Here is a 26,195-nt window from a genome sequence, read left to right as displayed (position 1 = left end):
TATCACCCAGAGATAATTACTGTTGACATTTGGTGTGTGTCCTTTGAGCCCTCATGGTTTTTTGAGCAGTCCCTCATCCTGCAAGCTCTTTTCTTCTCTGACTATTCTTACTTTCCCTAAAGTAAATGGGAATTGAGAGCTGGAATAGAAATCAACAGTGCTGGGGAAGCATTGAACGAAACTCGTGCTCTTCAGCCTGCAGTAGGCTGAGTGTTTCTGAAGGATAGCTTACTTTCCCTTCTCTTGTTACAGCGGTTCGTGACAGAGAAATCATATTGATAAAGAGGCCTAAGTTGTCATTTCTTGATCCTCACTCTGAAGACATCGTACTCAACAAATGGCGAACAGTTCAAAGTTTAAGCATTAATGATTAGCAAACATTATAAATCCAGGCTATAAGGTGATATAGTATCACAGTATCACATAGCACTGCTCTGGGATTCCTTATATTAATCATTATTAAGTGATTATTAACATCAAGTCATATCAATTTAAATCATTTGAATTGGTAGGTCTTACCTCACAAATCCGGAGCCCACAAGCACCCCAGCGATGCTGAGCAGAGCCACCACACTGTTGACCACGTTTGGGTCTTGGATGACACCAAGCAGCACAAGAGTTAGAAATTCACCAATTATGTGGGGGGCCAAGAGAGCCGCAGAGAAATATCCAAATCTGGCAGCCTCGGGGTATAAGGCCAGAGTCCTAGAAAAACACAAGATCTTTAGCTCCCTTCCAAGGGTTATCATTTAAGGAAAATCCCACACTGGCATTTTCTGCATAAATCCATGGTGGTTAGTGGGTGAGAAGAGTTTGCAGGGGAAGCCAAACTCCCCTTCGAGAGGCCTTTTTTGGAAGAGAACCAACATTTGAGGCCATTTAGTACCGAAGGTTGCTTCTGTTGGCCCCAAGTCAACGGAGCCACCCTTTCCTTTTTACAGCTGCTCAACTTTCACAGAAAAATCCTAACACCTGGGAGATAGTCACAACCAGCTGCAATGAGTAGGGCTGAATGCCCAGGCTTCTCCATAAGCACAGTCACATCCTGCCTGGCTGACGCTGCTCCCGCCCTAGTTAGCCCACGACCCTAATGCTGAGGACTCACCCAACTGCTCCCCAGCCCCTCTTTCGTGAACCTCACCCCTGTTATATGGGGTTATTCCCAGCATGAAAATCCTTCATGGCTTTCATTCGTCAACAAGCCCTCCCCAGGCCTGTTCTGTCCCATCCTTACCTTTTATTCTACCAACCTCTTCTATTTACTTGACCTTCATGTTCTTGTAAACAAGCTACCCTATATCCCTGCCCCTTACCGCTTATATTGCTTTCAGCAAATAACATTTCCCTGGTGGTAGCATGTCCTCAAACAGCCTTTAGACCTGGCCGCTCTTTCTTCCATTTCCACCACCACTCACCAAGGCCATCTGCCTTTGCTCCTATATAAATCATGAAGTTCGCTTATACTATCAGGTCTCTGTCCCAGTGCCGTCCTCTGCGACTGTTAAGACACTCTCACCTTTGATGATTTTATAGCTTCTGGACCAGGGTCAGTCTTTGCGCTCCTGCCTGCCATGATCCTCAAAGTCTTTAACCTCCTTGACAAACCATCAACATCCATGCCTCCTAATTAGGGAACCTCATCAATTCCAGTGGCTCCACCCATGTAAACTTGATCACTCATCTTGTCTTCGATTTAAATGTTAACTTGTTACTCAAAAACCCCACTTCCAAGATTCAGATTCTGAAAAAACCCTTTCTGATCACAGCCTCCCTCCTGTCTCCCATTTCCCCAAAGCCCTCACTGCCCTGAATCCTCTCACTCCCTTTGGCTGCTCTATGTTTTACCAATCCCCACACCTGGAGACCTCTGCTCTCTCACTTAAGCGGTATTCATTGAATCCACGCTACCACTTTGCCTCAGCTGACTCTTGGACCTCTTAATTTTTCCTCTTTTCTTACTGGAGTCCAATGGCTCTCCCATCATGGCTAAAATAATCTTCTACTTTAAATTATGCCTTCTCCCCAGGGAAGTTCAGACTTTCCCCAGTGCTCAGCAGATGGCTTCACATCCCATTTTGTGAATTTCTACCTTTATCTGTCCTACTTTTCATATTCTCTCCCTCTCTCTCTTCTCCCTCCCTCGCTCTTCCCCCATCTTTGCCAAACTTCATCCCTATCTTATCTTGCATCCCTGAGTCTGTGTTATCCTGATTTTCCTGTCCCAACCTTGGTCTACTGTGGAAACTCGATCTGTGAATTATCCAATTTCTCTAGAGTTTTCTCAACTTGCAATCTGACGGTTTTTCCCTAATGGACTTTCTTACCATTTTGTAAAATAACCATTCCTAGAGACTGATAATACTTTTTTTTTTTTTTTTGGTTTCAGGTTTTTAGTTTTTAGGGTTTTTTTTGTTTTTTTTTTTTTGGTCTTTTTGCCATTTCTTGGGCTGCTCCTGCGGCATATGGAGGTTCCCAGGCTAGGGGTCGAATCGGAGCTGTAGCTGCCAGCCTTCGCCAGAGCCACAGCAACACTGGATCCGAGCCGCGTCTGCAACCTACACCACAGCTCACGGCAATGCCGGATCGTTAGCCCACTGAGCAAGGGCAGGGATCGAACCCGCAACCTCATGGTTCCTAGTCGGATTCGTTAACCACTGCGCCACGATGGGAACTCCAGTTTTTAGGTTTTTTGTTTGTTTGTTTGTTTGTTTACCATACCTGCAGCATGTGGAAGTTCCTGGGCCAGTGATCAAACCGGCACCACAGCAGTGACCTGAACCACAGCAGTGACAATGCCAAATCCTTAACTGCTAGGCCATCGGGAAACTCCAAATCTGACAACCTTTTAAGCAACTGTCCCCTCATCATCCTACCCTATACCACTAAGCTTCTCAAACAGCATCTGCTTCTTCCATCTCACTCCTTATTCCCTTGCAAACCTGACCTGCATCCCTACCACTCTACCGAAGCTCTTTTTTTAGAAGGTTGCCAATGACCTCCTAATCTTAAGCCTCACCTCCTTGAACCTCTGCAGTACTGAATGGGTTTTCTCCACTTGCTGGAAACTCCTCTCTTGGCTTCGCCAATGCTGCCAATCCTCCTCCTCCTTCTACCTCTCTGACACCTCTCTGCCTCTGTCTCTGGATCGCTTGCCTCTCTCCACCCTCTGAATGGGCCTCATGAGGTTTTACACTCCACTGCTTCCTTCATTTGTGACATTCTCTCCTATAGAATCCATTCCCAGGTCTTTATTCTTACCCCCCTCACCTTTTCTCCCCAACCCACCCTATCACCCAAATCTCAGGTTGACATCACCAGTTGGGTGTCCTGTAGCATCCCAAGTGACACGTGTTCCACATCAAACCCATTCTCTTTCCTGGCAGACTTGACAAGGATGCTGTCACCTTCCCATTCCCCCAGGCTAAAACCTCAGGCATCACCCCTGACTTTCTTTACTCCCAACAAGTCCATTCAGTTTCTGAGTCCATCAGTAACTACTTTCCCGGCATCTCCAAGCAATCCCCGCTTTCTGTTGCCTCTGCTACTCTCTTCCCCGGGGGCCTCTGTCTTTCCCACAGACTCTTCACTGGGCCATCCAGCATCTCTGCCCTCACTGCAGCCTGCAACCAAAGTGATGCTGGCTTCATCCTCCAGAGTCCAACACAGATGCATTGCTCGCTGGGATTCAGAATCCTCTACTGTGTCCCAATATCCAGTCCCCTTCAGCCCCTGAGCCCAGCATTCAGCATCTCCCCTACCAGGCTCTGGGGCTGTCAGCCCCATTTACCGCTACTCCGTCCAACCCCCCTTTCCCCACAACACAGCTGAACCTTTTCTTTGGAAAGGTCTTGTGTGTTTTTCCTTCTGAACCTATACTCCTGCTTGTTTCTTCTTCCCCTGGAATTCCCTTGCTCCCTTTCTATCTGTTCAAATGTTCCTCATCTCGGAAGTTCTCCTCTGTAAAGCCTCCTGGAGTCCCTCTCCCTGCCCAGCCAAAGGGACCCTTGGCCTCCTTTGTGATTCACTGGGCTAATGAATGTGAGATGGGAAAGAGACATCTTCCAACAGGGTAATTAATAATGCCACCTTCCTAGAAAGGTGGCAAGGATTACATGAACTGATGTATTTAAACCTCTTAAGTGCCTGACATAAAGCACGTGCTCAATACATGTTAGCTATTATGATGATGATGATTGTTATTTACTGTTATATTCCTTAGATAGTGTTGGTGCTTCTGAATAATATTAATCTTACACTTTCTTGAATGAGAGTCATCTGGAGATTTATGCCCACAATCCAGCATCTGAAACACTTTGGGGCCGCAAAGCTGGCCACCTTTCCCTACTGGAGTCACAGAATGCCAGATGACTCCCCCCATCTTTTCCTCAATGAAAAGCCACAGCGAGTAGAGAAGGTAACATCTCAACACGACAACAAGGAATACCAATAACTTTACACGTTTCAGATTTATATCTTTTAAAGATTCCATGAAATAAAAAGCATTCTCGACAAGCCATCCATCAAAACCCAGCATCAGGGAGGCTTCATGGTCCCCCAGTGCTCTCTCCCCACAGTCGCTCTCGATTGCTCAATCCCCTACCACCCCACCCAACCGCGATGCCCCAGCTCAGTCAGTGAGGCCTCAGGCAGCATTGCTGCTCCAGCTCACGGCAGCCTGGGAGCCACGCTGAGCTGGGTGGACACTTGCTCGATGCCTCTGCACCCGGGTTCTGGCTACTCCAGAGCCCTCTCCTTGGGCCAGGCCCTGAGGTGAGTGTGGGATATGCCATTCCTGGGTGCATGTGGTCTAGTTTGTCTGCTCTCAGGGGCCATGTGGCCCACAGTGGGGTTTTTCCATTGTCCTGAAGGACAGGACATTGTCCTGGGCCCTGATGGGCAGAAACAGGCCCTCCAGAGCAGAGAGCAGGGACTTGTTTTCCCTGGGGTTCTCCCTCCACGGGTCCCATCGGCCCTCTGGGACCCCCATGGGGAGCGTGGCCCAGGAGAACTGAACACCTCGGGATCCCCTCCCCCTTACCAGTAGCACACGCTGCTGAATATCATGATGGCAAGGGCGCTGAAGGGGAGGACATGCAGCATGTAGGCCAGCAGCATCTGCCACTTCTGGTACAGGCCGTCCTGGCTCTCCTGGTCGCTGATGGCTCGAAGCACAGGAACTGGGCACGGAAGGCAGGTTTCAGAAGAGCCAGTCACCACACAGCCCACAGGGGGTGGGGGCTAGCCCAAGCTGAACTTGAGGTCTCTCAGGATGGCTGGTGAGGTCCTGGTGGGGCTCGCTCGTCATGGAGAGAGGGGACCTGCCATCCGTAGAACTATAAATACCCCCACCCCAGAAATTTACACTCGACCTCAATTACCATGATTACAAAAGTTCTCATAATTGGTTTCTTTCTCGGGGGAGGAGTGTCACCAATTCAGGAACACATGTGCAATAGGGACACAAATGAGTGACATGAGGTACTTTGTCCCCTTTTCGTGCAGGGTCTTGTCACAGAACATCAGGCAACTACATGTTGCTTCTGGACTCCCACTGAGTTTGAAAACCAGGTTCTGGCTGTCCTAAAATAGCCTCCAAAAAGAAGGTTAACAGTGCCAAGTTGGCCAGGCATCTGGGCCCCCACGGCTGCACCTCCTAATGGTTAAGACAGGACACTAGAGATGACCCTTCCCAAACTCTGCTCCTCATAACTTCCTGTTTCCCTGGATCCTCAGAGACCTTCAGGGAAATCTGCTTGGTGACCTAATTCCCATTAAGATGTAATGACCTTGCTCCAGCAAGAAAACCCTGGAAAGGGCCAGGTTGAGCTCCGAGAAATACCCTTACAATGGGGGAAGCTTGCAGGGTGCCAGCTGGAGAAGGGAGATACTCTGGGAGACAAAAGCCCCTAACCCCGAGGGTACCTCCTGGGCACAGCACTCACACAAGTTCACGGCGTTCAGCATGCCTGTGTACGGAGTGGCCCCCACAAACTGGTACAGGAGACCCACGCGGTCCTGGATGGCACCCTTCAGCACATCGTTCTGGAGCCGCAGCAGGAAGAAAATGATGAACAAACCCATGATCAGATTCTGAGTGAGACGCATCGTCACCACCAGCTTATTTCTCATTAAGTTTTTCATCACTCTCCTGAAAGCCAAACAACCCTGTTTTAATTGCTTTGCTTTTGTGGGTGGACGTCGACCAACCTAAAAAGGGGTGAGGTTCTTACCTCAAGAGAACCCACAGTTTAGAAAGGACTCCCGGAGAATCTCTGGTTTTGAAAGGGATCATTGGTAATGTTTTCAGGTGTTTTGTTCTTTCAATATCCTCCAAGGTTTTGCGATAAATTGCCGATTCTTTGTAGGCAGATTCAATCAGCTGGACTCTCCTGTAGGTTTCTATTTCCCGTTCTTTGCTCTGGGTATCCACTGATGTCAGGTCCACTGAAATTTCCCCCCCCAGAATGACCCATGTGTTTTTAAATGCTTATATATATATATACATATATATATACCAATGGCTAATAATATACAATTTCATAAATTAATTTTAATAAGACTTCATCTCATCAAAATAATACCTGATGTTAATGCCCACCTATAAAATCAGAATTTTTTTTTCTTGTCTTATTAGGGCCCCACCCATGGCATATGGAGGTTCCCAGGCTACGGGTCAAATCAGAGCTGTAGCCATCAGCCTATGCCACAGCCACAGCAACACAGGATCCGAGCCGGATCTGCAACCTACACCACAGCTCACGGCAACGCCAGATCCTTAACCCACTGAGCGAGGCCAGGGATAGAACCTGCATCTTCATGGATGCTGGTCAGGTTCATTAACTACTGAGACATGACGGGAACTCCAAAATCAGAATATTTTAAGCAGGGCCATGAGGACCCCGAAAGGCCTGTCTAAGAGAATTCAGAAGTTCAGCTAATTTTTCTCTGACAAAGTAGGAGCGCACCACTTCAAGAGCAATCCCCCACCTCATTCTGATAGGTCATCCATGGCATGTTAATTGACTAGGTCAGATGAATTTTTTCAAGAGTAAAAACACCAAAGCAAAAGCAAAAAGAAAACCTACTTGTGCCAGTGTCATCCAGGCAGAAATCTGAGATGATAAAGGCTAAAAAACTTTCAGGATAAGAAACCAAAACTTACTATAAAAATCAAAAGGGTTTGAATGCTCAGGACAAGGGTAACCGCAGCCACTGAAGAAATCGAGCATTTCCACGGGTGTCCCACAGAAAACCAACTCTCCATAGCTCAGAATGGCGATTTTGTCAAAGAGCTGATTGAACAACAGACAGTGTGAGTGTGTCATCAGATCACCGCATCCTTATGGAAGATAAATTTCAAGTAGTCAGCCCTTCGATTATCTCAGCCATACATCAGTCATCTTACTGCATCCATTGGAATCCCCAGAGTCGTCCCTATTCTTTCCAGCCTTGGTTGCCCCTGTGGGTCCTGCTGCCTCCCAGCCTTCACCCAGCACCACATCTGGGATGGAGGAGAGCTATTGGACCTGGTCAGTGGACCTGTGTTGGAGTTCTAGTTGTGCCCCTGAGTGAGTGACCTTGGACCAAAAAAAAAAAAAAAAAAAAAAAATTTTTGGAAGTATCAGATCCTCTTCCATAAAATGCAAATAATAGCTCCCTAAAAGGATCCTGGGAGATGAAGGTGAGATTTCTGACAGGAAATCTACATGGTTTAATGGAAAAACACAGACTTGAAAGCCAACTGGAATCTGAATGCCAATTCTAGCTTTTTATTAACTGTGATATTGGCTCAATTTTGTGTCATTTCTAAGTCTCACTCTTCTCCTCTGTAATGTGAAAATACTGGGCAGAAATTGAAGGACTATTGTAAATCAACTCTACTTAAAATTTTTTTTTTAAAAAAAAGAAGGGGGAGTTCCCGTCGTGGCGCAGTGGTTAAGGAATCCGACTAGGAACCATGAGGTTGCGGGTTCGATCCCTGCCCTTGCTCAGTGGGTTAACGATCCGGCGTTGCCATGGGCTGTGGTGTAGGTCACAGACGCAGCTCGGATCCTGCGTTATTGTGGCTCTGGTGTAGGCCGGCAGCTACAGCTCCGATTAGACCCCTAGACTGGGAACCTCCATATGCCATGGGAGCGGCCCAAGAAATGGCAAAAAAAAAAATAAATAAATAAAAATAAATTTAAAAAGAAGGTACTGATATCCACCTCATGGGGTTGTTCTTTGGGTTAAGTGAGCTAGTGTATAGAAGGTATTTGGTACATGGTAGGTGCTAAAAGAATTGAGTTTCCATCCTTTGCCCTTCCCACATCAGGAGCTATTGGCTCCAATTGCAAGGGTTTAAGTACAAATCTCTACCCTGAGATCCCCAGCCTGGCACATATATACTCACCCTGGATGAGCAGAGCTGGAACAAGAGGCATCCCCCTTACCTGAAAGAGCTCAGAGCGGGGTTGGTGGATGGTGAGGATCACGATGCGGTCCCTGCGAGCCAGTTCTACTAGGAAGACCACAATCTGATTGGCAGTCATGCAGTCTAGGCCTGTGGTTGGCTCATCAAATAGCATGACCTCTGTAGGCAAAGAAAGGTCAGACATCTGAGCCTGGGCTCTGAGCCCTAGACTCAGAATTTTGTTCCTTATTGAGCTGTCTTATCCCATCCAAAGAGTCCGCAGGGAGAAGGACCTCAGCCCGCACCTAGGAGCAAGCACCTGACGCAGGAGGGCCCAACTCCCAGCTCCAGAAGACATTGTGGCCTTGATCCTTGAAGGGACAGAGTGGCAACCAGATCAGGCCCCTCATGTGGCACTATAGCCTGGGCTCCATGCAGGGAACTCTAACAGGGAACAAGAGCTGGCAGGCTGGCACCCAGGTCTTTCTAAAAGGCTAAGAGGAGGCTGGTTAAAAAGACAAAATCTCACAACATGGATAGACTTTGCGGATCATCATACTAAGTGAAGTAAGAGAAAGACAAATGGTATCACTTATAAAGGGAATAGAAAACATGATACAAAAGAACATATCAACAAAACAGGTACAGACTCTCAGGCATAAAGAGCAGACTTGTGTTTGCCAAGGGGGAGGGGAAGTCGGGGAGGGATGGATTGGGAGCTTGGGATTAGCAGATGCAAACTATTCTATGTACAGAATGGATAAACAACAAGGTCCTACACCTTGCACAAGGTATTGCACAAGGAACAATATTCAATATCCTGTGATAAACCATAATGGGAAAGAATATGAAAAAAAATGTGTATATAACAGAATCACTGTGCTGTACAGCAGAAATTAACACAAAATTGTAAGTAAACTATACTTGGATAAAACGTGGGGTTGTTTGTTTTTTGTTTGTTGCTTTTTAGGGCCATACCTGTGGCATATGGAGGTTCCCAGGCTAGGGGTCTAACCGGACCTACAGCTGCCAGCTTACACCACAGCCACAACAACGTGGGACCCGAGCCACTTCTGAAACCTACACCACAGCTCACAGCAACACTGGATCCTTAACCCAGTGAGCGAGGCCAGGGATCGAACCCCCAACCTTATGGTGCCTAGTTGGATTTGTTTCTGCTGCGCCACGACGGGAACTCCAAAACATTTTTAAAAAGACATCATCTCAGACTTCCCGTCATGGCGCAGTGGTTAATGAATCTGACTAGGAACCATGAGGTTGTGAGTTCCATCCCTGCTCTTGCTCAGTCAGTTAAGGATCCGGCGTTGCCGTGAGCTGTGGTGTAGGTCGCAGAAGTGACTCGGATCACGCGTTGCTGTGGCTCTGGCGTAGGCCGGTGGCTACAGCTCCGATTAGACCCCTAGCCTGGGAACCTCCATATGCCGCGGGAGCGGCCCAAGATATAGCAAAAAGACAAAAAAAAAAAAAAAAAAAAAAAAAAGACATCATCTCATTTCACATCTAGCACTTTCCCACACCAACTGGGTCCTTGCACTGCAAAAAATTCTGACCCATGAAACAAAATCTGAGGTGGAAATCTTTAGAGGGTTTAACAGTAGCTTATTCCTACTCAAAAAGTACAGGGGCTCTTATAACACCCCTCTTATTTGCTCTGAAGACAGGCAGTCTTGGTCTACCCCAGTGTAAAGAAAGTATCCAGATGTATTGTGTCCTCTTCCAAGTGCCTAAAAATGGCAGGGTTTCCCCAGATAGTGGGGAAAGTGACCAAGCCAGGCAGGAGAGGCAGGGGACTGGCTACCTGATCTTGAGAGCCCTTCCTTCCAATATATATACGTTCTTATGTATCACTCAAAGTCCTATTTTAATTCCTGCCATTTCCTAAACACTTCTAGTCACACTAAAATGCACTGGCTTTCCAGCGCAGACACAGTGGTGCTGCTCCTATAGGTTATAGGATGGACAGGGCAGGATCACACATGTATAGAAGACCCTAATTGATCATCAGCACAAATGCAGTACTTCCAAGTCCAAGAGCTCTTTGGTACTTGGGTGATGGAATTGCACCAGGAGCTACAGAGTATTCCCAAAGAAACTGGGTCCCCAGTTTGAAACACCTCAGTGACTCCAGTTCCACACCAACCCTGTTCCAAACAAAGACTGTGAAGAAAGGGCTGACAATGTCTGCAGACACGTGGAAGCTACCAGGCAGCCGCTAGTGGCAGTGCTGGGTCCCACTTACTGGGATCCTGGAGGAGCTGTGCTGCAATGGAGACCCGGCGCCTCTCACCGCTGGAGATACCCCCAAAGTTGTAGTTGCCAATCAGTCGATCTGCAACGTGGTTCAGACTCAGCTCTGCCATGACTGCCTCCACCTGTGGGAGACACAACGTCCAGGAAGGCTGGTGACTGCTAGGATGCTCTCACAGTTCATGGGCTGAGGTTGCCACGGGAGAGGCAGCACACTTTCCTTGAGTGCCTAAGCCTTTTCATACGCACCACACCCTGGGGAAGGCACACCTATTACGATAAAATCCAGTTTGGTTTAAATCACACTAGAATATACGTATGAGAGTAAAATAAATAATACAATTTTTTTTCAAAAGTCCTTATGACAATAAAAACTGCTTTCACTTGCTTCAAGGAAATGTAGCAAGAAACAGTAGAGATCTTGCTGGACTCCTATTTTCAGGGTAAGTCAGTCCAGCACATACAGAAAACCCCCCAAAGACGTAGTTACAATATAGCTTATTTTAAAATCTTTGGTTTTTTGAGCCTTTATTATAATGTTTTATACCTTAAAAAAAAAATTTGCTTTGAGCTAATTCTAGCTTCCCCTATGTAACCCAAAAAAGTCCCGGGATCCCATGTAGTCCAATCTCACTGTGGTTTTTTGTATCAAATATAATCCAACTATCAAAAGTAATTAAAAATAAAGTCAGTCTTTATTGGAACCTCTTTAAGGACTTTAAAAGGTACCCAGTTTATAACCTACAGCCACACTTTAAAAAATTTCCTTTCCCCCAATTCTCTCCACTCTGCTTATCTTACATCCTACAATTCCCTGAACCCTCTCCTTACTCCTTAACTCCCCAAAACAACAATCACTTAAAAAAAAAAAATTCTTTACTGCCTCTAATCAAGAAGGTTGGCCTTCTTCCTCCCTCTCCCTCTTTGCTTCCTCAGCTTATCTCCTCTCCAGAGACACTTTCAAAAATCTCTATTTCTGGCCCTCCCCTTACAGAGTACCCCTATCTGCATAAGGCCCTGGGGAAAGCAGACAGAAAGTGACTGAGAATACTTTTATACATGGTAATGAGTTTTGCTCCCATGTACTTCTAATGAGATTGTGTTTTTTTATAATGGAAAAAAAAACCCAAAATATTAAAAATGACAACAATGAACTTTTGCTGGAGTAAAAGAGGGGGTGATTTATGGAACAAAGTCCAGAGGAGTTAGAGTGTGGGATCAACAGATGAAGCTTTGACCAAAAGAAGGGACCCATCTGAAATCGATACAAGGGAATAACAAGAAGAGAGGATAATGTGAGAAAAAGAATGTCTAGGAGTTCCCGTCGTGGCGCAGTGGTTAAAGAATCTGACTAGGAACTATGAGGTTGTGGGTTCGATCCCTGGCCTTGCTTAGTGGGTTAAGGATCCAGAGTTGCCATGAGCTGTGGTGTAGGTCGCAGATGTGGCTCGAATCCCGCGTTGCTGTGGCTGTGGCATAGGCTGACAGCTACAGCTCCTATTCGACCTGTAGCCTGGGAACCTCCATATGCTGTGGGAGCAGCCCAAGAAATGGAAAAAAAAAAGAATGTCCATATATGTATAAATGGGTCATTTGGCAGCAGACATTGACAGAACACTGTAAATCAACTATAATAAAAAAAACTTTAAGTGCATAAGTAATCCAGGATGATGGTTTAGGGAAAAAAAGAAGGGTCTCTTCTTGCTAGCAGAGTAGGATTCTGGAATTGAAATTCTCTTGACCTGGCAGGGTTTATGTATTCACCAGCCAGGGCAAATTCCTGATCATTCCTTTCATCTGCTCTGCAGCAGCAAGAAAAAAATAAAACTTGCCCCTCCTGGCTCAGAAGGCATGGAGAGAGGAGACATTCTCTTAATCTGTTCTGTCCCTGGCGAGAAGACTCTCTCATGCTTTGCAAACACTACTGGGAATAGAATTCACAGAATCTTGGAAGGGACCACTGGGCTCATTGGGATCCATTGGGATCATCAATCCTTTCCATGCTGTGTGATTTCACATAAACAGATTCCTCATGTCAGCTCCAGGAGAGAGGTATTATTACTCTATTGTAAAGGAGAAAACAGATCCTCAGAGAGGTCCATCGATGGCCCAAGGCCACACCATTAGCAAATGGCAGAGCTGAGACTGAGAGTAAACTGTGTGGGTTCTCAAGTGGTCCAAGAAGCACAAGATTTGGCCAACCGCCCAGCAGACGCAGCCTGACCACGTCAACCGTGGCTTTACATGCACTTTCTGCAGAGAACAGAAGCAGCTCTGCTATGTTCTCTGCTCTATTATCACAGGCACTGCCTTCTTCCTAAATGACTTTTATCAGAATTTTACAACCTGTAGACTGGATTTACTCTGAAAGTACTCTCGGAGTTCCCACTGCAGCTCAGTGGTTAACGAACCTGACTAGTATCCATGAGGATGTGGGTTCGATCCCTGGCCTAGCTCAGTGGGTTAAGGGGGATTAAGGATCCGGGGTACCGTGAGCTGTAGTGTCGGTCGCAGATGTGGCTTGGATCCTGCGTTGCTGTGGCTGTGGCGGAGGCCGGCAGCTACAGCTCCAACTGGACCCCTAGCCTGGGAATCTCCATATGCCGTGGGTGCGGGCCTAAAAAGAAAAAACAAAAAGAAAAGAAAAAAGAAAACAAAGAAAGAAAGTACTCGCAAGCAGGGAGAACTTTATGATAGGAAACCTATCAAGGCTGCCGGTTAGGGGCTGCCAGTACCAGGGAGAGGGGCCCTTCACAGGGAGCAAATTTGCCATTAACCAATGGCAAGTACCCTTGAATTTTCTGAATCTTTATACAAATATGTGCATTTTTCAGGGGAAATGGCTCATTGGCTTTCTCAGATTCTCTCCTCCGGGGTATGGGATGTAAATGGATCACTACCTCAAAAGAATCTGCTTATGACATCGTTTCTCCCACTCAAATACCAATGAGATGTCCCCCTACCTATTTCAGAGACAAAAATACTAAAGCAGGCAGACAGGAAGCCTGCAGAGGGGCTCGCCTGTCACTCACTGTCACGCGAGCATGCCTGTGTCTCACTGGGAGCTGAACTCTGACCTGCACCTTCTAGAGCACCGGGGGGCTCAAGGAGGCATGACGGAGCTAGACGACCTGGGATGGCCTCCCAGCTCTGCCTGTCCGACTTGTGGGATCTTGATCTCCTTGGGGGTCAGTTTCTTTTCTTTCTTTTTTTTTTCTTTTTTTTTTTTTTGGTCTTTTGCCTTTTCTAGGGCCGCTCCCGCAGCATAAGGAGGTTCCCAGGCTAGGGGTCCAATTGGAGCTGCAGCCACTGGCCTATGCCAGCGCCACAGCAACGTGGGATCCAAGCCGCGTCTGTGACCTACATCGCAGCTCACGACAACGCCAGATCCCACAAGGCCAGGGATCGAACCCGCAACCTCATGGTTCCCAGTTGGATCCGTTAACCATTGAGCCATGACGGGAACTCCGGGGCGGGGGCGGGGGGGGGGGTCAGTTTCTTAAGCTGAAAAATGGAGATAAGGCCTCCCTCAGAGAGTTGATACCAGAATGAAATGAGATATCGTATGTGAACAAGGCCAAAATGATGCCAGCCAGATATGAGAGCCCAGAATGCAAGCTGGTAGAAGAGCAAGAACCTCACAATGGCTTCAGGCAATCTCCAGGGAGGAACAGGGCTAGTCTTTCTCTGTCTTTTTCTAGGGCTGCACCCATGGCATATGGAAGTTCCCAGGCTAGGGGTCAAATCAAGGGCTAGTCTTGCTCTGTGGGGCTGATGGTCCATTTGGGGGGGGGGCATTAAGAATTTTTTTTTTTTTTTTTTTTTTTTGCTTTTTACTTTTTTGTTTGCGTGTTCGTTTGGGACTTCATTTGTGGCATATGGAAGTTCCCAGGCTATGGGAGGAAAGCCCGTGAGGAGCCTTGCTGTGTCCTCACGGTGGTAAAGCTTCCGAGACAGGTGTCACGGGTAGTCTCTGGCAGCTCTGGGAACCCATTTCCCAGGGAACTATGCCTGCTCTGCAGCTGACACACTAACTTGTCCTTTTTGTGTGTGTCCAGGTAAGCTCCCCGGGAGGTTACCTAGAGTTACTTCCAAACTGGGTACACTGAACGAAACAGACTGGAACCTAGAAAGAGGTGACAATTCACCAGTTCCTCCTTCACCAACTGAATCCAGTTTGGAAGATGCTTCAGAGGAATTTGGGGAAAATCTCAACAAGGCTGCAAGGCAAGGGGCAGTGAGGAAAATAACCATATCTGTCCATAGAGCTCCCAAGACAGCACCATCCAACAGACATACAATGCAAACCACACTGAGAAGTTCAACAGTTTAGCGGCCACATTTTAGAGAGTGAAAAGAAGCAGGTGAAACGAATTTGAGTGGTATAATTTCTTCAACCCAAGACAGCCAAGATATTATCACTTTGACCCATAAATCAGTATTTTAAACATCATTAATGAGCTATCTCACATTCTGTGGCTCCAGACTAATTTTCTAAAATCTCACAGCACACCTCGGTTAGGTCTAGTCACATTTCAAGGGTCCCAAAGCCACTTGTGACTAGTGGCTGCCGTAAGGGACAGCACAGGTCTAGGCGCTTAAAGGATGAAGCGTGAAGGGGAGAAAAGAGCACATGGAGGGAAGAGGGGTACGAAGCCAACATGGGGAGGTCCCCTGGGTGGCCCCAGGGTGGTACCCACCTTCTTCTGGATGACGTTTGGGGAGCTGCCACGGATGGCCAGCAGCGCTGTGTAGAGCAGCGTCTCGCGGACCGTCAGGCTGCTCAGCAGCGTGTCGCTCTGCAGGGGAGGGATGGGTCAGTGTCCGTGTTATCCAGCCCCCCCAACCCCCCGCTCACCATCACACACACACACACACCCACTGGCTTCACAGTCAGGGGCCGGGGATGCGTGCACCTGCAGGACGTAGGAGAAACAGTCCTGGAACTGCTCCCTGCGCAGTGCCTGGCCGTTCACAAACACCTCCCCCAGCAGGGTCCCCTTGCTCCCCAGCCTCCCGGACATGGCATCCAGCAGCGTGGTTTTCCCCGAGCCTGGGAGGTGACAAGAGAAGGCCTTGGAGGAAGCCCTCCATGACTCCATGCAGGAATTTCACCAGACCCTTGGTGAACCTGTGGTGCAGCCCTGACGTGTCCTCTCCTTGGCCTCATGGGTCAAACTCATGGCTGGGAAGCATTGTTCCAGCTTGTTCTCTCAGTGAGAGGGGACAAGCTATGTCTCTCCTCCAGGTCAGGACTGGAGAAGCTTCATCTGCCTGTTTATTTTGCATTTAAAGTTGTTTCAGGCTGAAAAAGAAAACACAGGATCAAAATAAAAGGAAAATCAGGGCTCTTGGAAACGTTTGGAGCCTAGGATATCTGAATTTCTTTTGGGGACTCCCTGGGATACTTTGGTGGTTCCTGAATGTAGGGGACACGAGAGCCTTGCTAATCAAGTGTGGTCTGAGGACCACCAGCAGCAGCAGCACCTGAGAGATTGTTAGAAATGCAGAATCTCAGGCCCCAACCCAGAACTCCTAAATCAGATTCTGCTTTTTAATAAGATCCCTTCTTATTAAAAGGATCTTATTAAAGTTCTCGTGCATGTTAGAGTTTGAGAAGCTCTAGCTGAGCAAGTCAAACCAAGTCAAACCAAGTTGGTCTCAGCCTGCAAGGAGAGCCTAGAGCATAATGCAGCTGGTTGTCTCTAAGAACTTTCTCAATAGACGCAGAAAAAGCCTTTGACAAAATCCAACATTCATTTCTGATAAAAAAAAAAAAAAAACCTTCAGAAAGTGGGCATAGAGGGAACCTACCTCAACATAATAAAGGCCATATATGACAAACTCAGAGCTAACCTCATTCTCAATGGTGAAAAGCTGAAAGAGTTCCCACTGAGATCAGGAACAAGACAAGGATGTCCACTCTCACCACTACTCTTCAACATAGTTTTGGAAGTCCTAGCCACAACAATCAGAGAAGTAAAAGAAAGAAAAGGAATCCAAATTGGAAAGGAAGAAGTCAAACTATTACTATTTGCTGATGACATGATACTATACCTAGAGAATCCTAAAGACTCTACCAGAAAACTGTTAGAGCTCATCCATGAATTTGGCAAAGTCACAGGATACAAAATTCATACACAGAAATCAATGGCATTTCTATATACTAACAATGAAAGATCAGAACGAGGAATTAGGGAAGCAATCCCGTTTACCATCACATCCAAAAGACTAAAATACTTAGGAATAAACCTACCTAAAGAGACAAAAGACCTGTACTCTGAAAACTATAAGATGCTGATGAAAGAAATCAAAGATGACACAAACAGATGGAAAGACACACCATGCTCTTGGACTGGAAGAATCACTATTATCAAAATGACTATACTACCCAAGGCAATCTACACATTCAATGCAATCCCTATTAAATTACCAAGGACATTTTTCACAGAACTTGAACAAAATATTTTAAAGTTTGTTTGGAAGCACAAAAGACCCAGAATAGCCAAAGACATCCTGAAAAAGAAAAATGGAGCTGGAAGAATCAGGCTCCTTGACGTCAGACTATACTACAAAGCAACAGTCATCAAAACCATATGGTACTGGCACAAAGACAGACACATAGATCAGTGGAACAGGATAGAAAGCCCAGAATTAAACCCACACACCTACAGCCAACTCATCTATGACAAAGGAGGCAAGAATATACAATGGAGAAAGGACAGCTTGTTCAATAAGTGGTGCTGGGAAAACTGGACAGCCACATGGAAAAGAATGAAATTAGAACACTCCCTAACACCATACGCAAAAATAAACTCAAAATGGATTAAAGACCTAGATATAAGACCAGACACTATAAAACTCCTAGAGGAAAACATAGGCCAAACACTCTCTGACATAAACATCTTCACAGATCCACCTCTTAGAGTAATGACAGTAAAAACAAAAATAAACAAATGGGACCTAATTAAACTTAAAAGTTTGTATACAGCAAAGGAACCCCTAAACAAACGAAAAGACAGCCCACAGAATGGGAGAAAATGTTTGCAAATGAATTGACTGACAAGGGGTTAATCTCCAAAGTATATAAACACCTTCTGCAGCTCAATACCAAAAAAACAACCCCATCAAAAAATGGGCAGAAGATCTAAACAGACAATTCTCCAAAGATGTACAGATGGCCAAAAAACACATAAGATGTTCAACATCACTCATCATTAGAGAAATGTAAATCAAAACCACTATGAGGTACCACCTTACAGTTGCCAGAATGGCCATCATCAAAAAGTCTACAAACAATACGTGCTGGAGAGGGTGTGGAGAAAAAGGAAAACTAGTACACTGTTGGTGGGATTGCTACTTGGTGCAACCACTGTGGGAAAAAGTATGGTGATTCCTCAGAAAACTAAACATAGAACTACCATTTGATCCAGCAATCCCACTCCTGGGCATCTATCCAGAGAAAACCATGACTCACAAAGACACATGTACTCCAATGTTCATTGCAGCACTACTTGCAACAGCCAAGAGATGGAAACAACCTAAATGTCCATCGACAGAGGAATGGATCAAGATATGCTACATATACACAATGGAATATTACTCAGCCATGAAAAGGAATGAAATACCAGCATTTTTAGCAACATGGATGGACCTAGAAATTATCATGTTAAATGAAGTCAGTCACACAATGAGACACCAACATCAAATGCTTTCACTGACATGGGGAATCTGAAAAAAGGACAGAATGAACTTCTTTGCAGAACAGACACTGACTCACAGACTTTGAAAAACTTATGTTTTCCAAAGGAGACAGTTGGGGGGTTGAGGGGATGCGCTGGGGGTGTGGGATGGAAATCCTATAAAATTGGATTGTGATGATCACTTTACAACTATAAATGTAATAAATTCATTGAGTAATTAAAAAAAAAAACTTTCTCACAGAGGAGATGGGATGAAATCACCTCCCTTTTGCTGGGATGACTGGAGGGTGAGGTTTCTCCTGGTTTGCTTTTTCTAGGACTAAGAGATTAGTGATCCTTTAGGATAAGACACCATCTAGACCTTCCCATTCTTACTGGACAGAAGCCCAGAGAGTTATTGGAGCTAACTCTCCAATAGAGAGTCCCCAGGCTTTCCTAATCAAGGCTGTTAGGAATTCAGAATTAGTAATGGAGGAAACAGGCAAGAGGTTCTGGGCCGTCGGAGAAGATAACCAGCTAATTCTACTCAGGATGTGATGACTTGCGCAAAACCAAAGAAAAGATCTTTGGTTCAAATATTTTAAAGAAACTCCTAGTTGCTCTGAAGGGGTGCGAAGTTGAGCAAGCCCAGCTCCTGGAGCAGTGATCTTCTTGGCCCACGACTGATCATGCTTGGAATCAGCCCCCGTGTGTTCAGGTAGAGGTTGGCGTGGGGAAGGGAGGAAGGTGATAGTAAAGAAACAGCATGTGACTTCACTGGGGTTGTCTTTCAAAAATGCGCCCTGAAGTTTCTCAGTCACCGTATTAAGCCATGTCTGTGCTTCTTTTAACTAGTGGTCTCCCTGGCCTTACATTTCTGGGATCCGATCTCAACTCGGGTTGCTAGTGTTACTTCATATGAAATTGTTTGGGCTTCTGTCAGATGCTCCACATATCCTGCCGCCTGGATTGCCGGTCCACTGCTACGGCCAGATTAACCTTCTTCTTTGTTGCCAAATCCAGGAGATGCTTCTCGGCATGTTGTTGACCTCTCGGCAATGTTTGATACTCTTGTTTGCCCCTCTCTGTAAATCTCTCTCCTTTGGCTTTGATGCCACCTCATCCTCTTGGTTTAATCCTGCTGGTTTGGCTGCTGCTTCTCAGCCTCCTGTGGGTGGCCGTGGATTGGGGTTCTTTTCATATCACACATTCTGACTGAGCAACAGTGAGCACCAGCTTACTAGCCAGCATGGGAGGGAGCCATTTGGGAAGTAGCTTCTCCAGCCCCACGACTGCAGCCTCAGCTCACATCCAACCTCACCTCACAAAAGACCCCAGACAGAAATTTCCAACCAAGGCACTCCCATATATCTGACTCAAAGAAACACTGAGAGATAATAAATGCTTTTTATTATTTTAAGTCACTTAGCTTGGGGATCCTTTTTAAAACATAAAAATAGGTAACTAACAGTGTTTCCTTTAAAAACATGTGTCAAATATTTATTAACTCATTAGTGAGGGTACCAGCAGGATGACTAAACTCATTCAAAAATAGATATGAGAGGAGTTCCTGCTGTGGCATGGCAGGTTAAGGATCTGGCCTTGATGCAGCTGTGGCATAGATCGTGGCCGAGGCTTGAATTCGATTCCCGACCCGGGAACTTCCATGTGCCATGAGTGCAGCCATTTTAAAAAAAAAAAAAAGATGTAAGAAATGAATATGTATTCTTAGTGGAAAAGAGAAGATTGGAATAAGTTGCAAAGTTAGATGCAAAAATGGTTAATGCTCTAGGATGTGACACCAAAGGTACAGGTAACAAAAGAAAAAATAGACAAATTGGACTTCATGACAAGTTTAAACTTAGGCTTTTCAACGAAAGACACTATCCATATTATAAAAAGGCAGTTCACAGGATGAGAGAAAAATATTTGCAAATCTTATATCAGAAAAGGGATTAACATCCAGAGTAGACAGAGAGAGCTTCTAAAACTCAACAATGACGACAACGACAATGACCAAAAAACCAAATAACCGGATTCGAGACTGGTAAAGGACTTGAATAGACATTCCTCCAAAGATACACAAATGGCTAAGAAGCACATGAAAAAATCTTCAATCTTATTAATCATTAGGGAAATAGAAATCAAAACTATAATGAGAAACCACATCCCACCCAATAGATACTATCAAGAAAAAAAAAAACAAAAACAGAAAATAACAAGTGTTGGCTAGGTTGTGGAAAAATTTGAACCCTGTGCGCTATTGCTGGAAATATAAAGTGGTGCAGCCTCTGTGGAAAAGAGTACAGCAGTTCCTCAAAACATTCAAAATAGTATTACCATATGATCCAGCAATGCCACTTCTGGATATAGATCCAAAAGAATTAAAATTAGGGTCTTGAAGAGCTATTTATACACCCTTGTTCACAGCAACATTCTTCAAAGTAACTAAAATGTCGAAGCAACCGAAGTGTCCATTAATGGATGAACAGATAAGCAAACTACAGTCTATAGATACAATGGAATGTTATTCAGCCTTTAAAATGAAGGAAATTCTGCAATATGCTACAATATGGATGAACACTGAAAAAAGCCAGTCATGAAGATATACGGTCTGATTCCATGTAGATGAGGAGCTTAGAGTAGTCAAAATCATAAAGCCTGGGGCTGAGAGAATGGCAGAAAAGGAGTTACTATTTAATGGGAATAGTTTCCATTTGACAAGATGAAAGGTTTTGTGGGGATGGATAGTGGTGATGATTGCACACAACCATGTGAATGTATTTAATTCTACTGAACTGTACATTTTTAAATGGTTCAGATGATACACAAAAATAAACTCAAAGTGCTTTAAAAACTTAAATGCAAGACATGACACCATAAAACTCCTAGAAGACAACATAGGCAAAACATTCTCTGACATAAATCGCAGCAATATTTTCTTAGATCAGTCTCCTGAAGCAAAAGAAATAGAAAACAAAAATAAACAAATGGGACCTAATCAAACCTCTAAGCTTCTGCACAGCAAAGGAAATCATCAATGAAATGAAAAGACAACCTCCAGAATGGGAGAAAATATTTGCCAGTGATGTGACTGCGAAGGGATTAATTTCCAAAATAAACAAAAAGCACATACAGCTCAGTATCAAAAAACCAAATAATCCAATTTAAAAAATGGGCAGAAGACCTAAACGGTCATTTCTCCAAAGACATACAGATGGCCGACAGGCACATGAAAAGATGCTCAACATTGCAAATTATTAGAGAAATGTAAATCAAAACCGCAATGAAGTATCACTGGCCAGAATAACTATCATCAAAAAGTCTACAAATAATATATGCTGGAGAGGGTATGGAAAAAAGAAAGCCTCCTACAGTGTTGGTGGGAATGTAAATTGGTGCAGCTACTGCAGAGAACAGTATGGAGCTTCCTTAAAAAAATAAAAACGGAGTTACCATAAGATCCAGCAAATTCACTCTTGGGCATATATCCGGAAAAGACAAAAACTCTAATTTAAAAAGGTACATACACCCCAGTTCATTTCAGCACTATTTACAATAGCCAAGACTTGGAAACAACTCAGGTGCCCATCAAGAGATGATTGGTTTAAGAAGTTTGGTGTGTATGTATATACATACATACATACACACACACAATGGAGTATTACTCAGCCATAAAAATGAAATAATGAAATAATGCCATTTGTAGCAACAGGGATGGATTTAAGAGATTATCAGGGGAGTTCCCGTCGTGGCGCAGTGGTTAACGAATTCCACTAGGAACCATGAGGTTGCGGGTTCGGTCCCTGCCCTTGCTCAGTGGGTTAACGATCCGGCGTTGCCGTGAGCTGTGGTGTAGGTCGCAGACACGGCTCGGATCATGCGTTGCTGTGGCTCTGGCGTAGGCTGGTGGCTACAGCTCCGATTCAACCCCTAGCCTGGGAACCTCCATATGCCGCGGGAGCGGCCCAAGAAATAGCAACAACAACAACAAAAGACAAAAGACAAAAAAAAAAAAAAAAAAAGAGATTATCAGGGAGTGCCCATCATCATGGTGCTGTAGGTAACAAATCTGACTAGGAACCATGAGGTTGAGGGTTCGATCCCTGGCCTTGCTCAGTGAGTTAAGGATCTGTGAGCTGTGGTGTAGGTTGCAGACATGGCCTGGATCTGGCATTGCTGTGGCTGTGGTATAGGCTGGAAGCTGTAGCTCTCATTAGACCCCTAGCCTGGGAACCTCCATATGTGGCAGGTGAGGCTCTAAAAAGCAAAAAAAAAAAAAAAAAAAAAAAAAAAGAAAGAGAGAGATTATCATACTAAATGAAATAGGTCAGAGAAAGACAAACATATGATATCACATATATCACATATGTGCAGAATCTAAAAAAAATGATACAAATGAATTTATTTAACAAAAGAGAAACAGACTCACAGACATAGAAAACAAATTTATGGTTACCAAAGTGGAAATAGAGCAGGGGAAGAGATGAATTAGGACCTTGGGATTAACAGATATACTACTATATATAAAATAAATAACCAGCAAGGACCTATTATATAGCACAGGGACTTATATTCAATATCTTATAATAATCTATAATGAAAAAGAATATATATATATATATACCTGAAACTAAGACAACATTATAAATCAACCAAACTTCGATAAAAATAAATAAATAAATAAATAAAATAAAAATAAATAAAATAATTTGAGATGGCAAATTTTACATGTATTCTACCACAATTTAAAAAAAGAAAGGGAGTTCCCATTGTGGCCCAGTGGAAATGAATCCGACTAGTATCCATGAGGATGCATGTTGGATCCCTGGCCTCGCTCAGTGTGTCAGGGATCCAGCATTGCTGTGGCTGTGGTGTTGGCTGGCAGCTGGAGCTCTGATTCGACCCCTAGCCTGGGAATTTCCGTATGCCTCAGATGCAGCCCTAAAAAAAAAAGAAAAAAGGTTAATGCCCTACAGGGCAATAAAACCCTGACCCTTGGGCTTATCTTCTCTACAAGGGCAGAGACAGTCTGTAAGCAAACAGTCTAGAGCAGTAGCCTAGAGTCCAAGTCCTAAATGTTAGAAAATAATGGGTCAAAACTGTCTTCCCTTGGAGTGGTGGTTGCCCATGGGCAGGCTCGCATTGGACCATTCTCTAGTCAGACTTTGTACACCTAAATCATCTTTTGCCTCACTAATAAAGACTCCATAAACAAAACAGTTTTAGATAAGACACCAGAAAAACCCCAAGAGTAATTCAGAGCATTAATTCATGTGCTTACTCATTTATTCAGCAAATATTTATTAAGCACTTACCATGTGGCCAGCCCTGTCCTAGCTGTTAAGGATACAGCAGGAAAAATAAAACAAAACCAAAAACTCCCACGCTCACAGAATTTACCATCTATTATGAATTCATGTTCAATATAAAAGGATGGACAGTCATAAAACCATGATAAGTTATCTCAGAAATCAGTCCATGAGCCCCTAGAACAGAGAGCCCACCCACTGTCCTTGCTGAGTCATACATGAAGTGTGACATTGGCCTGTGAGACACCCTTCCAAGAAGGTGGGTTCAATTCCTTGTGCTTCATGTCACCCTTTTTTATCCTACACAAGGAAGGCAACAAGTGACACATTATTATAGGAATAACTCAGCCTTTTTTTTTTTTTTTTTTTTTTTTTTCGTCCTTTTAGGGCTGAACCTGTGACCTATGGAGGTTCCCAGGCCAGGGGTTGAATCCGAGCAGCCGCTGCCAGCCTGTGCCACAGTCACAGCAACGCAAAATCCGAGCCGCATCTGTGACCTACACTACAGCTCACGGCAATCCTGGATCCTTAACTCACTGAGAAGGCCACGGATTGAACCCGAGTCCTCACAGATAATAGTCGGGTTCATTACTGCTGAGCCATGACCGGACCTCCCAGCCTTTTCCCTTTTAAAGAATGGAAAAGAGCAATTAGAATGATCCTGGAGGGGGGAGGGCGAGGGAAGGGGAGGGATTGGGAGCTTGGGGAGGGATTGGGAGCTTGGGGTTAACAGATGCAAACTATTGCTCTTGGAATGGATTTACAATGAGATCCTGCTGTGTAGCACTGAGACCTATGTCTAGATACTTACTTTGCAGCACGACAACGGGGGGGGGGGGGGGGGGGAAATTATGTATACATGTATGTGTAACTGGGTTCCCATGCCATACAGTGGGAAAAAAAAAAATAGAATGATCCTGGATGTTGTGGTCCATGCATAACAGTTAGACATGGTTAAAAATTGGAAATAGGAAATGAAATCTCAGGAAATTGTAACCATTCTTGTCAGCGAATTCTTTTTCAGTTCAGCTTAATGGCACTGCTGTTGCCATCCAGTTGTCCACCTGCTATAGCAAGGGAGTGGCTGTGGATTTAACTTTCTGGGGTCGAAAGCATCTGTGACCATGCTTGACCTGTTTCCAGGCAGAAAAACAGCATTTACTGAGCACCCTTATATGCCCGGACATGTGCTGGGTGCTTTTCAAACTTCGAAATATGAATTAACTTACATGTGTTTCACAGATCTTTCCAAAGATTTCACATCAGCACCAGATTCTATTCATATCGGATGTGCACGTCACCGGATTTCATCCTAATATTAAACTCATGGCCTTCTTGACCTACAACTTAGAGCTATTTTTCTCAATGTGGTGTTCAAATCAAGCTGAAGCCTTTTCTGAGTCCTCATGGACTCAAATTTGGGGAACGCCTTCCCCGGCTTACCTGAGCTCCCTAAGATGCACATGATCTGCCCACTCTCGATGTACAAGGAGATGTCTTTGAGGATCTGCCTGGTCCACTTCTTTTGACAAGATGCGATGTCCCACCAGGGTCCCACGTGATAGCTTTAAAGGAAACCCCATGAGGGGAAAGGCAGCATGGGGTCCTGCAAGGGCCCAGACCCTTGTCCCCCCAGCCCTGATCCCAGTTCTCCCCAGCCCTAGTTGTCTCTGGACAGGTTCCTCAGTGTCCTCCTCTGTAGATCCCAGCAGATAGTGATGGAAGATCACCTATGAAAAGCACCTGTCAGGGAGCGGCTCTGATTATCAGCTCTCTGTGGCTAGCCAGCAGGTGACAAACAGGACACTCCTTGTTCGTTCGGTTGCCTCTGCGTTCCTTCATCCAGTTCATTACACCTCGGGTTCCCAAGCACCCCCATTCCCCAAGCCCGCTCCATCTGCCCGGGGCAGGCTGCTGTCAAGGGAGACACGAGGCGGGAAGGGGCAGGAGGCAGAGTGCAGCTGCTGTTTGTGGCAGCTCCCAGGTCCCGCTGTGGGCAGGAGGAGGGGGCCCTTCACTGTGGCTCCTCATGTCCCTCTGGCAGCCCTTCTACTCTCCTCTCTCCACCTCCATCTGCTGAAGAGGGAGCCCAAGCCTCTGAGCATGCCCCCCCCCCCGCCCCCGACCCCGGGGGAGGTGACAAAGGAGGAGGCATTACCTGACACTGTAGGAGGAATGGAAAACGCCCAGGCTGTGTCGAGATGTTGAAGCAGCTGCAGGAAGCCCCTTTAGGGAGCTCCAGGAGCCTCTGTGTACTTGGAGCTCCCCGGACTCCACAGGGGTGAGAAATGGAAGTTCGCTCATGATCAACAGGAAGCCAAGAGAGGGCAATTTTCTGACCCTCCCTGGTGCGCTCCCGGGGCAGACTGTCCAGCCTGCTCCTCACCTGGCCCGGGAGCCTCTCCTCAGGCCTTTCCAGCAGCTGGACTGGGGTTTGGCCGTGGATGCCATTATCTGATGTACCTTTAGCCAGAGTGCGTGCATGGGTGTGTGTGTGTGTGTGTTGGCAGTGGGCGGAACACACAGCCCGTGTTTGTAGGA

At 45.5% G+C, this 26,195-nt stretch overlaps 1 protein-coding gene across 4 annotated transcripts in view; it reads right to left on the bottom strand.

Annotated features, from left to right (window-relative positions):
* The window catches only part of ABCG5 (ATP binding cassette subfamily G member 5), a 39,219-nt gene extending 13,029 nt beyond the window's left edge, over positions 1–26,190 (bottom strand). For 2 of the 4 annotated variants that reach the window (XR_014842040.1, XR_014842039.1), the window contains exons 1-11: positions 25,813–26,190; positions 25,098–25,219; positions 15,577–15,713; positions 15,361–15,459; positions 10,653–10,785; positions 8,433–8,572; positions 7,163–7,292; positions 6,231–6,444; positions 5,943–6,042; positions 5,039–5,177; positions 520–705 (exon numbers count right to left, since the gene is read on the bottom strand). Coding sequence is in view for 2 of the 4 variants with exons in the window: in XM_085019404.1 (XP_084875530.1) it covers positions 520–705; positions 5,039–5,177; positions 5,943–6,148; positions 6,231–6,444; positions 7,163–7,292; positions 8,433–8,572; positions 10,653–10,785; positions 15,361–15,459; positions 15,577–15,713; positions 25,098–25,219; positions 25,813–25,958 (1,652 nt within the window). In the remaining 2 variants the exon portion in view is untranslated. Of the gene's footprint in view, positions 1–519; positions 706–5,038; positions 5,178–5,942; positions 6,149–6,230; positions 6,445–7,162; positions 7,293–8,432; positions 8,573–10,652; positions 10,786–15,360; positions 15,460–15,576; positions 15,714–25,097; positions 25,220–25,812 lie in introns of all 4 variants that reach the window. The other 2 variants (XM_085019404.1, XM_021087572.2) reach the window with 1 other exon arrangement.
* Between the last annotated feature and the right edge of the window lie 5 nt (positions 26,191–26,195).

The sequence above is a fragment of the Sus scrofa genome, chromosome 3 (genome assembly GCF_054392235.1).
Source record: "Sus scrofa isolate SSC_HxYL_T2T_F1_AM1 chromosome 3, Sscrofa_HxYL_maternal_Yorkshire_Landrace_v2.0, whole genome shotgun sequence".
Taxonomy (NCBI): domain Eukaryota; kingdom Metazoa; phylum Chordata; class Mammalia; order Artiodactyla; family Suidae; genus Sus; species Sus scrofa.
Note: the sequence above shows the minus strand (reverse complement) of the source record. Positions and strands in the feature narration are given on the sequence as shown.